At 37.7% G+C, this 13810-nt stretch overlaps 1 protein-coding gene across 11 annotated transcripts in view; it reads left to right on the top strand.

Moving 5' to 3' along the window:
- KANSL1L (KAT8 regulatory NSL complex subunit 1 like) overlaps positions 1 to 13810 on the top strand; it is a 125851-nt gene that overhangs the window by 110108 nt on the left and 1933 nt on the right. For 9 of the 11 annotated variants that reach the window (XM_087424884.1, XM_087424890.1, XM_087424891.1 and 6 more), the window contains 6 exons: positions 5719 to 5847; positions 7867 to 7985; positions 8828 to 8952; positions 10452 to 10506; positions 11788 to 11900; positions 13004 to 13172. In XM_087424884.1, coding sequence (XP_087281010.1) covers positions 5719 to 5847; positions 7867 to 7985; positions 8828 to 8952; positions 10452 to 10506; positions 11788 to 11900; positions 13004 to 13172 — 710 coding nt within the window. The remainder of the gene's footprint in view (positions 1 to 5718; positions 5848 to 7866; positions 7986 to 8827; positions 8953 to 10451; positions 10507 to 11787; positions 11901 to 13003; positions 13173 to 13810) is intronic. The other 2 variants (XM_087424894.1, XM_087424895.1) reach the window with 1 other exon arrangement.

A 13810-nucleotide genomic window follows, 5' to 3' on the forward strand; every position in this document is an offset into this window, starting at 1 on the left:
GACCTACATGAAGAAAACTCCAAGTTTACTGAGGAACATAAGTATGTGCCTCTATGGAGAGAAATACCCCCTTCTGTCCAAGACAGCATTGTCACTTAAGATGTCAGTTTTCCCCAAATTAATTTATAATGTACTTCTAATCAGAATCTAATCAGAATCACAGAATCACATACTCTTCTTCTGGAACAAAGATATTCTTAAGTTTATCTCTGAGAGAAAAAGTTAAATAGCCAATAAAATTCTTAAAAGATCAATAAGCAGATGTCGGATATGAAAATGTATTATAAGGTTGTAACTGTGAACATGTTGTGGTGCTGATGGAAGCCAGATTAAGGGAAGTGGAGAGGAGCCCAGCGACAGACCCAGGGTCACTGTGTGATAAGGTGGAACTTCCTACCAGTGTGGAAGGGACGGCCTCATCAGTCAGTCATGACAGCAGATGGTTCCTAGGAAGCCGCTCGCACATGCCAGCCCTGGTTGAAGGGCTGTACGTTTGTTAATCACTTCAGTCTGTACACCCCTCTAAGGCAGGTATGATGGTTATACTTCTCCTTCACTAACTCCCCGAACTCCTCTCCCTAGTCAGCTGGGCGGGGGAACAGTTGAGCAGTGGTAGCGCCACAACGCAGATCCAGTCTGGTTCAGAGTCCGTGCTTCAAACAACTACGTTTCCTCTGTAATCAGAGGCATTAAATAATCACTTTTTGGAAAAAAATAAAATACAATGAGATCTCTGCCTTTTACGCTACATTAAAACCAATTTAAGATGAATATTAAAATACATTCCAGATAGATTAAAGAGTTAAATGTTACAAATATCTTTAAAGAATTAGAAGAAAAACTAGGTGTATTCAGGGATGATAACGGAAACAATAACAACTAACATTTAATGAGCGCTTATGTGCCAGACACTGCTAAACGTTTACTATTTTTTCCGATTACATTAATAAGTTTAAACATTATAATCATCAATTCGGGCAAGACTGTGTAGTAAAAACAGGACCCTCAGATATTTCAGGTAGATAAGTGAGATTAGGTGACTATTTCTTCTAATGTTGCTGTTATCTGACTTAAAAAATAGGGCAATGTAAATGTGTTAGGCACAAAATCAATGTTAATGTATCAATAAGGTAATGACATGTTAGTGATGGGAAATTAAGAGCTAGGAATGGAAGACATTTGAGTTGAATGCTGCAGTCATATTAGGCAAATCAATGACGTATTCTTTAGTATCCCAATCTCTCCTCCCCTATCTTCTCATTCCATACCACTCCCAACCCAAATAATTAAGCATTAATTAGGTTTCATCTTATATAAGTATCTGTCTTAAATAGCTGGTCATTAATTTTTCTTTGACTGTTAAAGATTTCTACAGAATTAAGTGAAACTAGAGTTCAACACGTATTGAGCACCTCTCTGTGCCAGGCAGACTGTTAAGTGCTGCAGAGTCAAGGGTGACTCACAAGAAATCAAAGGAATTATAATGTAATAGGAGGAAGATGTGATGAGCACAGATATAAAAATATTCTAAAAAGAGGGAGTGTATAATTCTGCCTAGGGAAAGGCAGAGGAGGAGAGGTTACGGCTGATGGGAAAAGGCAAGAAGAGGAACTCCAGGAAGATGGTGATAAAGGGGTAACTTTATATACGTAATTGGAATTTAGAGGAAGAAGAGTGAACTGTTCCAGATCGTTTCTCAAACTTTAACGTGCAAACAAATGACTTGGAGAATATCCTTAGAAAGCAGCTTCTGATTCAGCAAGTCTGGAATAGAGTCTGAGATTCGGCATTCCTAACAAGGTCCCAGGTGATTCAAATACTATTGGCCCATATTGAGTAACAAGGTTTTAAAATGGAAACAACACACGACTCGTCATGGAGACACGAAGCAGCGTGGTGTGTTCAGGTGTACACACAGCCTTGTACTCGTGCAGGGTAAATAAACCGTGTGAGGGTGAGCAGACAGATGTGTGTGCTCACAGAGCCTGGACTTAATCTGTGATGTCCATCAGAGGCGGCAATTACGACAGCACTGCTGACTTCAGGTAAAAAGTAGGGAAAAGCCCAATCGTAGAGGGTTGAAGAGTGAATAGATGACTGGTCGCCAGTCTCGACGAAATACCAGACAAAGGCAATTTGAGGGCCTGTACTCATCAAAATATTCCAAGTCACGAAAGACAAGACAGTGGAACTGCTTAGATACAAGAAGACTTTGGAGACCTGACAACTGAATGCAACAAGTGATCAAAATTTCCTATCAAGTTCATTATAGGAAGAACTGGTGAAATCTGAAGGTCTACAGTTAGCTATTGGTATCAATTTCTGGATTTTGATCGTGTGGCTATATAAGACAATGACTTGTGTCTGACATACTGATGTATCTATTGATACATATTGAGGTATTTAGAGTAGAGGCGCATCATGTCTGCAACTTAATGTCATCAGAGCTCAGAAAGATGAAGCAAATGTGATAAAATGTTAACATTTGGGGAATCGGAGGAAAGGGAATATAGGAATTCTTTGCACTGTTAGTTTTTCTCAAGCCTGAAATTACGTCAAGGTACAGTGTATTGTTTTTAGAGGACAGGTGAAACAGGAATAGTACCACCACCCCACAAGCAAGCCAGAAACCTGGGGCTCAACCTTCACCCCCACTTCTTCATATCTAAACCAACTGTCAGTGCTGTTTCGTTCAAATCTGCTCTTCTGTCTTGTTTCCCGCCCCTTTCACAGTCCAACCTCATGATCCCTCAGCTATACTGCTGAAATAGTCTCATCACCTTTATTTCCTTCCAATCCCTGTATGGGGTGATCTTTTCAAAATGCAAACCTAGTTATGTCACACCTGCTCGCCACCCCCTTTCCCTGAAAACATTTGACAGAGGGAACAGTCTTCATAAAGGACCCCTAAACCCCACCCACCCAGGCTGGCTGCCTGTTCATGCTTTTTCACCAGGTCTTCTTACTCCACTACTAGCTGCTGTTCAGTTGCCACAATCGTCCTGCTCCTGCGGCCCTGGGCCTTTGCACACACCATTCCCTCCCCCCTGCTGCCATCAGCTATTTCTGCTCATATTTGAAATCGATCCCTTTACCTGGGGAGGCCTGTCCTAGGGATCTTACTAGCTCTCTAGTACACACTCTCCTTCACTTTTCTTTTCTGTCACATGTTCGTTGCAGTTTGTGAGGTAATGCCTGTAAATCACTTCAAGGGCAGGGACCATGCCCGTGTTTGCTCACCATTGTGTCCCCAGGCTGTAACAGTGCCCAGTGTGTAACTGGGTCTCTCTAAAGTTGCTAAATGCATCAAAGAAAAGGAAGGAAGGCAAGACAGGAGATAGGAGAGATACCGGAGCAAGGTGTGTTTTTAGGATGAAATCTAGGGGAGGATTTGGGAGAGCAAGAATGGAAAGGCTGGGAGGGTCATTATAAATAGAACAGGTAAGCAGAATGTGTGGAGTTAGACTCTGAATTGTCATATATTTCCTACTGTTTCCAGAGTCTATTGTAACCTTACAAGACACTAAAGAATAAGAGAGCAATGATAAATGTAAAGAAAACTTTTGAGTAAAATTCAATAAAAAGCATCACCTTTGTGAAGGTTGTTTTCTTCACAAAGTTGGATGTGCTTTAAGAGTGGTGAATAGCTTTTAGAAGGGTAAATTGTCTGGAATTTGCTTTAAAATAGTCCAAAACTGTTTCCATTAAAACAAGAGTGGGCACTATTGGAACGACTACCTGTGCCAGGCACACACACATTTTAAAACCTCTCACAATTCTAGTTACCCTTTTTCAGAAATGAGTTTAGAATTATGCCATCTAATTTTGTCCTCTGTGTAACATCTTTCTCCACATTCCTTTTTGGGGTGGTGAGAATCCTGGGGGCCGTGTTGGAATCTGCCTACCATTTCCCGAGCTCTTTCAAGTTGTTGTTCTGTTTCCTACATCTAGCTTTGCCTCACGTCAATCTGCTTCTCATTCCTTTGCAGTAATCTTTTTATCCCTTCTCTGGTCACTTTTAGGATAACTTCACTGTGATTCACTGTATGATTATAATTTTCATTTGCTTTGACACTCGACTTCTTGAAATCTTCGGGTTAAGATTACTGATTCTGAAAAAATTTTTGTCTATCACTTCTTCAAATATTGCCTCCCATTCATTCTAGTCTCTCCTCTCTTACCCCCTTTTGGTTTGTCTTCCTTTTTTTCTTTCATATTTTCCATCACTCTCTTCCTTTGAGTTGTGGAATTCCTCTTCCAACCCAATGATTTTGATTTTCAGCCGTGTCCATTCTATTATCCAGCCCAGTTAGTGATGATTTTGTTTTTAAATTTGAGCAATTTTCCATTTCTGAGATTTCTCTAGGCCATATTAGTTGTTTTAAAAACCTGTTAATCAGTATCCTGTGAATCCATTAACTGTTTCTTGAGATGGTTCTCCCGTTTGTTGCTTGCACGTCTCCTCTGTGTTTTATGGTGTTAGTATTGAGATTTTTGGACTCTTGATTATGTACTCATCTTTAAAGCTGAGATTCACTGTTAAGACTATTCTGCCACGGCTATTTACAGGGCCCTTTTCATGGAAGGGGTAGAGATTTGCATTCTATACCATTTGCAGAGGCAGTTGGGGATGGGCAGGGCATGTTTCGAAGTGGGGCACACTGCCTTCTCTCTCCACCCACCCATTTCTCTGTTGAAGGCTCCGATTTTGTCAGATGAGGCAGAAAACCTCCTCAAGCCGCCCGCCTGAGGCAGTGACCTGCAGTTGCTCCAGATAACTGTCCTGCTCCCAGTTTCCCTTTTCTCCAGGTCTAGAACACCTCTGGTGTTGACGTTTTTGTGTCAGTACTTTGCCCCGTCCTTCTGTGCTGAGTTTGTTCTTCAGTCAAATTCCATATTGGTATTAGTCTTTCAGGGATTTCTCACAAATTCTGCTTTACTTACAAGTTCCTTTTTTTGCACACTAATGTGGATGTGTATGGGCAGGTCTATGCATTTGTCTACGTATATAAAAATTTTGTCTATCATTTGTAGGGTGCTTGGCCATCTTGCAGTCAGTGTCCCGGTCACTGGTGGTAGGCCATGCTCTTTTTTGCACTTTAGTCTACATATTTCTTTTTCTTTTCCTTTCTGCATCTCCAAACCCTTCAAAAAAGAAGCCAATTTGGTTATTAATCTAGTACTGGAAATACGAGGTTCACACAGACAATAATCATGATGAAACTAACGTTCACTGAATACTTTTCACGTCAGATATCCTTCTAATGACTACTACTACCTCTCGCTCTCGAGGTCCCAGTCTGTTTCGATTCTCCAGAATCTTACTTGATCCTGAATTATTTCCAGATTTAAGGGTTAGCAGAAACTCACTTAAAGATTCAAATCATATTCAGCCAAGATTTACAGATGTGAACCAATCTTCTCTATAAAAATCTGTAATTAAGAAGACTTTGAGAACAGATCACCTTTCCTTTTCATCCCCTTCAAATAATGGAGCAAATATACGAAATTGGGCATTTCCTGAAGATGTTTTTAAGAAATCTTATTCTGGTATTTTCAGTTTAGGAATATTCCATCTTGGTACATAAGTAGTATATGTAATTTTGATCTAGTATATTAAAATTCTGCAATGTTATAAGTAAAAACAGGTTAATATGTTCATTATCTGTATGTTAAGGAACTAAAACGTCGCATTTCCTTTCTTTCCATTTGTTTTAGTACGTAATACTTCTCTGTATCAATGGAGAAATGGATATTCTCCTACATGCAAGCCTCAGATAAGGTCAGAATCTTCTGCACAGCTGTTACAGGGAAGAAAGAAAAGGCACTTGAGTGAAACAGCATTAGGTAGGTTAAAATGAGGATATGAGCACTAGAACTGGAAACTGAAAACAAAAAATTCTCATCTCCAAAGAACCCCTGCCTTGAGAGAGTTTATAATCCAGAAGAGTCACTAATTACACAAAACATCCATGGTCCTATGAGCATTAAACAGCATATTCATGTAGTCAGTTCAGAATTACTTGTGGACTGGTTCCATCCACTGTATGGCAATTAAGGATTTCCTTCCTGTGTTCCCTGCCTGGAGTTCTCGTCTACCAGCTTCCTCCTGGGCAGGACTTAGTCTCCAGCGTTCTGTTCTGGACTCAAAATAGGTCAGTACAAGGTTGCCTTATAGAAATTTATTACCATTTCTGGTACCTACTGTGGAGGTGTCAATTCACTGAAGCTTCTCCATAATTTTGAGAAATTGGATGAGATTCATCTAAGGTAACTCAACTACCTAGTTCAGTTTCCCTTAGGAACTTATAGTTCCTAGATGATCAATAGAGATGTCTTTGAAACTAGAACTATGCTAGTAATACAAAGTGGGGTTTATTGTAGGGATTTGGGATAAGATAGTTTTCATAATTATTGCAAATAATGAAAAAAAATTAACCGGAAATATATTAAATAGCAAATTATCTATATACTCTTTTGGTTCTCGTTCATTGTTCCAGTGGATATAACGCTATATACATTGGTCAAGTATTCCCCAGATGTAATATGTCAATATACCCAATAAATCAGAAACTAATTACGTCCAAGATGTACTGGACTAGATTCATACATGAGGGATTTAACACATTTATCTCTACTGTTTCCAGTAATCCCACCATAACAGACCAAGTCACCACCCCATAATCACTATCTGATCAACTAGTGTGGCACAAAGTTAACAAACATCACCCCCGTCTAGAGATTTCCTTATGCTTTTTAGTGCCTCAATCTTAAGACAACCAAGGGTCACCCAGCTTTTGAGGAACTTTCATACATGTATGCTGTATGCTGAAACATAGGAAAACCTGTATCTCTTAATAAGATGTACCATGAAATACACATTACCTAAGATGTAAAATGTTTCACTTGAATTGATAGTTCTAACTTAGAGTTTGATAGAAATGCAGGATAGAAGAACAAGTAAAATGCTATACTAAAAAGAAGCAACTAGACAACTCCCTGAAGTGCAGGACACTTGGTCTAGTCTCTTTAACAAGTCAATGTCATGAAAAATGAACTCTTCTAGATTATAAGATACCTACAAGACAATAACCAATTTCAATATGTGGTCTCTGATTTGAAGAAACTAGCCATAAAGTACATTTTTTAACAACTGGGAAAATATAAATATGGACTGGGTATTAGATTTTACCTTACACAGGAAAATACTATTTTTTAAGATCCGTACTAAAGTAAAATAAACAATGGCAGTGAATACATACTCACCAACAGGGAACCAAAACAAACAGAAAGAAGTAACATGGAAGAAACACAGAAAATACCAAGAATAGAAGTAAACTTCTAATTAATACCCTGAGAGAAAAACTTCATTCATGAAATAAGAACAGGATGCTATAAAAAATAAATAACAGAGAATAAGAACTTTTAGAAATTAGTACTTTAATAGTAGAAAATTTTCAAAAATAGAATGGTCAGAAGTTAAGGAAATCTCCCAGAAAGTATAACAAAAAAGTCAAAGACAAGAAAAGAATGAGAGAATAGAGAAGAAAATTAAGGAGGGTAAGTCTTGGAGGTTCAGCCTCCAAGTTACAGAAAACATGCAGAGAGTAAAGGAGGGGATGAGATTACTAAATAAATAATGAGATACACTGGATAAAAACTGATGGGAATAATTGTGGCAAGACTGTGGGTAAGATATTTTTTTCCTTAAATTCTGTTTTGTTTTTTGATACATGAATTTAAAAAGTAATAAAAAGAAAATCAATTCACAGGTAAGGAGTCACATGTTACCTAACTAGGAAAATAATTCTAATACCTATCAGTCACGTTTAATGTATGAATTCTCAATGGATCTTTCCATGACAGGAGAAAGAACGAGATTTGAAGAATTTGCTTTTCAACATACACAACCAGGATCCCATAGCAATTTTGCTGCTGTTACTAATGTCAGCGTTATATCAAGAACCCAAAATTCATCATCACAAGTAGGTTTTTTTGTATACTGAACTCTAATATCGCTTTCTAGACTTTTAAAACCAGCTGATTTGAAAAAAAAAATTATAGAATATTTTGTTGATCTATTACAGCCTTATTTACTAGTACATATTTAAAATTTGTTAATCTATTACAGCCTTATTTACTAGTACATATTTAAAACTATCTTATTAGGAAGGAATACATTTGATTACACTTTTACTCAGGAGATAATTGTTCATTAATCCTTGGTTATGGCTTTTTTTTCTGTGTTCAAAACTTAAAAAACTATATCATAACCATCCCTACTCCTCAATATGAAGCTAAATATAATCTTGCTAGTAAGAATTCAGCACTTGTGTTGTTCTTATTCTGTTTAGTTTTTTGTTACCTAGTCAGGGAGTAGAGGTCAAAGGGGGCAGGGTTTAGAAAGAGCAGTGTGATGCTCAGGGACCAGCAGCACACAAATGAAGGCTGGAATAATAATCTTCACTAAATGGCCCACCAAAGAGTTCAGGCTTTTCTAATAAAAAGTGAGTTTGTTAAATGATAATTTCATTGACATCCAGGGTGCTTCATGGTAATCTTTTCTGATGAGTTTTGCATTTTAAGGCATTTATATTTTTTATGATCTTAAAAATAGGCTTGTATGGGTGCACACACAAAGGTATACTGCATACCCGCCAAAAGGGATTGCACTGGTTTACGGAAGATAGGAATGCTTTCCTGTTTTTCTTAACATTTTATAGTCAGATTTTATAACAATGTACTACTGCCATATTCTCTTTACATAACTCATGAAAGGAGAGTATCATCACAGGTAACTAGATCCTACTGTAATCCTATTTTGCAGAATCCTGCACGACGGAGATTGCGAAGTGAGAGCTCCTATGACATAGATAATATTGTGATTCCCATGTCGTTAGTCGCCCCAGCTAAATTAGAGAAACTCCAATATAAGGAAATACTTACTCCAAGGTACGTATAATACTTACATCTTCTTATTTTTCTCTCTTCCCTCTTTTTCTTGAATACCTATATTTTCAGAGTGAAGTTAAAATTTTAATTATGGAAAGGAAGATGCTCCTTTCCCCCTTCCTTCCACTTGTATAACCATGGAAAGAAAATGGTGAAAGAAACCTTTACATTACTCACACGGAAAAAAAAAAGTGCCATATAGTATCACAACTTTACTTCTCAATTTTTATTAAGAATTGGAAATTCCAAGGACTTATTTACTTTAGCACTCTTAGAGTTTTTTTCATTCAATGATATTTTGGTATCTATTATGTATATGGCACCAAAAGGTATTTTAGGGATGTAAATAATTACAGTAACAAATAATCCTTGCTCTTTAAAATGGAGGTTTGCACAAGGTTGCAAAAAGAGTTCAAAGAAAGCAACTCCTTTGCATGGGGTATTCACTCTGTTAAGACAGTAACACCTGTGACAACAAAAATAATGTTTTGATGTACTGCCAAGTCAGCAATAAGCATATTAATGGAGAGATGAGTGGGAAGGTCTGGGAAGACGTCCACGAAGGAGGGGAGGGCAAAGTGAATTCCCACAGGGAGACCACAACAGAGGCACAGGGACAAATGTGCACGTCTTAGCCAGAGACTGAGGTTTTGTCTAGGGCGATAAAGGAAGTTCAGGCTGCAAAAGAAGTTAGAACCAGACTGTGGGGGTCCTTGAATGCCATACACAGATCTGCTGCCTACTGGCAGCCAAGTTAGTCGAATTTTTTTTAGCAACGATGAAAGCAGTTTCTTAAGAATATGAATCTAGCACCAGCAAGAAGAGAGAGAAGAGGCCAGAAAGAGACATGAGCTGGGTGCCAACTACAGTAATTCCTACCCATCTCTATTCCAGCTAAATTTCATAATCCTCTTATTCATAATTACTTTGAGGTATTAGGAGAACTTTTAATACTCTAGGAGGTATTATGAAAACTCCTACAGAGAATCTATTGATATACTCTACATAAGTAAAGAATAACCTTTGTGGCTATGCTGTTCTATTGCAACCGTGTTTTTCAACTTACGTGGTAGGCTGAAGCTGGCTGGTTGAGCTGGCTATTTAATATAGAGGAATTCTGGGATCCAGATGTTCAACTCAGGAGGCCATGACGAGAGTCTCCACACAAAGAAACTGGCACATGCTACAAATCGGGGTTGTTGCTGTTCCTGAGCCAGTTTATCAGCACACCACTGACTTAATTCATAATAAGGACATGCTTAGGTACAAAAATGCAGCTATGTGGAAGAGACTGTTCACTGGAAGGCCAAAAGTAAAGCCTCACCTTCTCCTTGTCCTTTCCTCTTAATAAAAAAAAAAAGTATTAAAATACAACCATTCAAATTATAGAAGTCCCAAGGAACGAAAACACTACTTCGTTAGCTGTCCTTAGAGAATAAAGCTGCTACATTTAGATAGACTAACAAAAGTTGTTTGAAACTGATTTGTATCTTCAACAGCTGGAGGATGGTTGTTCTTCAGCCTTTGGATGAATGTAATTTAGGTGAAGAAGAGGTAAGTTGCTTTCACTTACGGGATAATTAGACTTCATGTATCACGAGGCCTGCTTAATTTGATATTTGAGGGCCTAAAGGGAAAGATAAGCTCTTTAACGCTGAGTTTTTCAGTGTAACACTGTACACTGATTTTTTCCTCTCACTTATGAAAAGCAAGTTCTTCATTAAAGGATATTGATTTGATTAGAAAAATGTTTTTGTGCAAATTTGACCGCAAAGACAATAATGTATAAAGAATAAAGAAAAGCAAAAATAAAATATGCATTTGCTTACATGAGTTGTTGAGGTACTCAATTTATGTGAATATCTACGTTCATTCCCAGTATTAGTCATATTTTTCTGCATGAGGAGACTTAGTCTTAATATTCAAGTCTACAATGCCATATTCAAAATCTTGGCAACAAATTAGCTTTCAAATTTGGAAAATTTTGGACTTTAGAAGTAATGTGGTAGGTACACTATCATGTAATACACATAGGGAACCTAGAACAGTTCTCATAATAAAATATTAATGTTTCTATAAGTGAAATATTTATAGGCAGTGGAACAGCCTGACATCATTTCAGATCATGCTATGTCACAAAATGAATTATGAAAACTTGTTTTTTCAGATTTTTGGAATTGCAGGAAAGGGCTTATGGACCTGTATGTGTAAAACTTACATTAAGACAAGAACAATTACAGGGAAAAATACTGTATAACCAAACTAATTCGAAAGTGATCATCTGCAGAAGTAACAATCTTTCTGTGCCCACCAATCGTGTTTTTCAACTATCAAAATTTACTTTTTAATGCCTTTTCCTCTTTTAATGCACTCTTCCCTAGTTCTGAATGATCCTAGCCAGGAAATACAAATTCTTAAAACACCACAACCAAAGTCTTAGAACTCCAGATAAGTCATTTGTTAAATTCTCCTTTATCTCAACTAGTTTCACTTTTCTTTGATATTAACATATTCCTAGAACAGCGTACCAATAACAGGCAATCAATACAAACTTCTGAATGAATAAAGTATTAAGAATCTTTTATGAAAATGGAAAGCACTGCAATCTAGGTAGGTCTTCAAACATGACCCAATAGTTAAGTTTTAAAAAAAGGTTTTAACTCCCTCTTTTTTGGGAATTTGAAGCTCATCTCATAACACTCATTCTCTCGACTTAGAATGCATTTATTTTAGAGTTTTCTTCCTATTGTTCTCTTGATGAAGGGTTGTTTGAAACCTGTTCTAATATTTCAAAATGTTTCTGGTAAAAGCAAAACTTTTTATTTCTAATTCCAGATAGAAGATCTTTCTGATGAAGTCTTTTCCCTAAGACACAAGATATATGAAGAGAGAGAGCAGGCCAGATGGTCACTATGGGAGCAAAGCAAGTGGCACAGAAGAAACAACAGGCAGGTGTTATCAATTTAAAACCCCAAACCGCAGAATCAACAAAACTCCTACAGCAATAATGAGAGAGACCAGAAAAAAGAAAAAAACACACTGATATAACACCAGCTATTCGGGCACTGCATTCACTGGGCTTACACTCAAAATCTCCATGGGCTAATGACACAATGATGACACGAGTTTCTGTTATTTCACACCACACGATTTCTCATGTTCATTGCCGGCCTCAGGAATAGTAGATTTGACTGAGCAAACAGTGTGAAAATTCTCCCTAGATCAAGTAGTCATTTCAATGTACTGTAATCGTGGACCTAACACTAAGGATTAGAATCTAGGTAATTTATTTTACCATAACCACTTCAAAAAAATGTTTTTCTTAAAAAAACAAATTCTCAAGAAAACTGTTCAGTCTAAAAAGAAAAGAATGTAAAATACTTTGAACATGACTTTGGGGGAAGGGGGAATAAATCCTCAAAACATAACTAGTAATTATATATTTGAGAAAATCTCTGGTATTGTATATTTACATTTGACTATTTTTTAATACAGCCAAAAGTCAAAAAGCAAGATCTTGTTGGAATCTGGTAGTCACTTTATTGAGGGGGATCTCGCACTTAATTAGTACTGTTAAAACACATTTCTCTGTTTAGGTCTCAAGATATCCAGATTTGTTGTAGATCCTTATTCTAAGAGTCATCCTAACATGAGATTCAATTCTCATTTTCCTCCACATCCCAGAGATATAAAACTTTCCAGGAGCACAGAGGAACATGTGAATGAGTCCTTCGTGGATAACATTACAGTAATCATAGAAAAACTCTAAGGGTCAAATAACTGTCCTTTCTTGTTTTCCAAAAAAAGGCAAACCAAAAAACAAAAACAAAAACCATTATAATTTGGCAAAAGATTTCATAAAGTCCTAGTTAAGCCTTTGAGACACAAAGATAAGAGCATCAGGAAGATCAGCAGATGAAGTTTAAAAATCCTTTGGGCAGAACTGTTTAAAGAACAGCCATCAAGTTACACTGACGTAGTGACACCTTGAGTTGTTCATAAAAGGTTAAGACCTCACAAAATAACAAATAGTTAAATATTTTCTTGCTAGAGTGTACAGTAAGAATGCTGAAGGACAGGACTTGCTTTTGAGAGAATACCCTCCTGACTGGAGTGGTGGTCAGCCCTGTGCTGCTGCGAGTCCTACGGAGCACCCTGCAGAGAGCCAGCATCTGAGCGCACACAGCTCACCTTCATTAAACGGCAGTCAAGAAATCAAGGTCAGTAGAATATCCATGACTGTTTAAACCCCCTTTTAATTGCCTTTCAACCTTTTGTAAACTTGTTTGCAGAAACTGCTTGTTGCAAATTCAGGCTCCACCGTGACATAACAAATTCATTTCAACTCTCAGTATAGAATGTTGAGTACAAATCAGAGGATCTGCAATCCAGCATTCCAGTTCCAGCACTAACTACAAACACCTCCTTAGCTTCGTATGTGACGTGGCAGTACCTCATTCCACCTGCTCACCTACATCTTAGGAACAAAGGATTCCACCAGTTTCATTACAGAGCACATCTGATTAAAGAGAATAGCACCTGCACACAGTCAACGTTAGCTGCTATTTCCCTTCCTCCTCTTACAAAAGATTTTTACTTGTCTCCCCAGAGATCCAGTTCAACCTCGAGGGAAGCGTTTTCTAACACCGCATCCATAAAGTTCATGCACTTTTCTTCATAAGTAGGTGTTGGAAAAGAAGAACCATATCTAGAAGGCAGGGAGTGGAGACTATAGAAATTAACAGGCAAGTCGTAGACAGCTCGGGGAAGGAAGAGTCAGTAGACAGATGTCTGTAAAAGGGGCTTTCCCGAAGTGCTCCCAGGATGAGATGAAGACCAGCACCCTGTGGGAGCGCTT

The sequence above is a fragment of the Ceratotherium simum genome, chromosome 37 (genome assembly GCF_057802395.1).
Source record: "Ceratotherium simum simum isolate JZ-2026a chromosome 37, ASM5780239v1, whole genome shotgun sequence".
NCBI classification, from domain to species: Eukaryota; Metazoa; Chordata; class Mammalia; order Perissodactyla; family Rhinocerotidae; genus Ceratotherium; species Ceratotherium simum.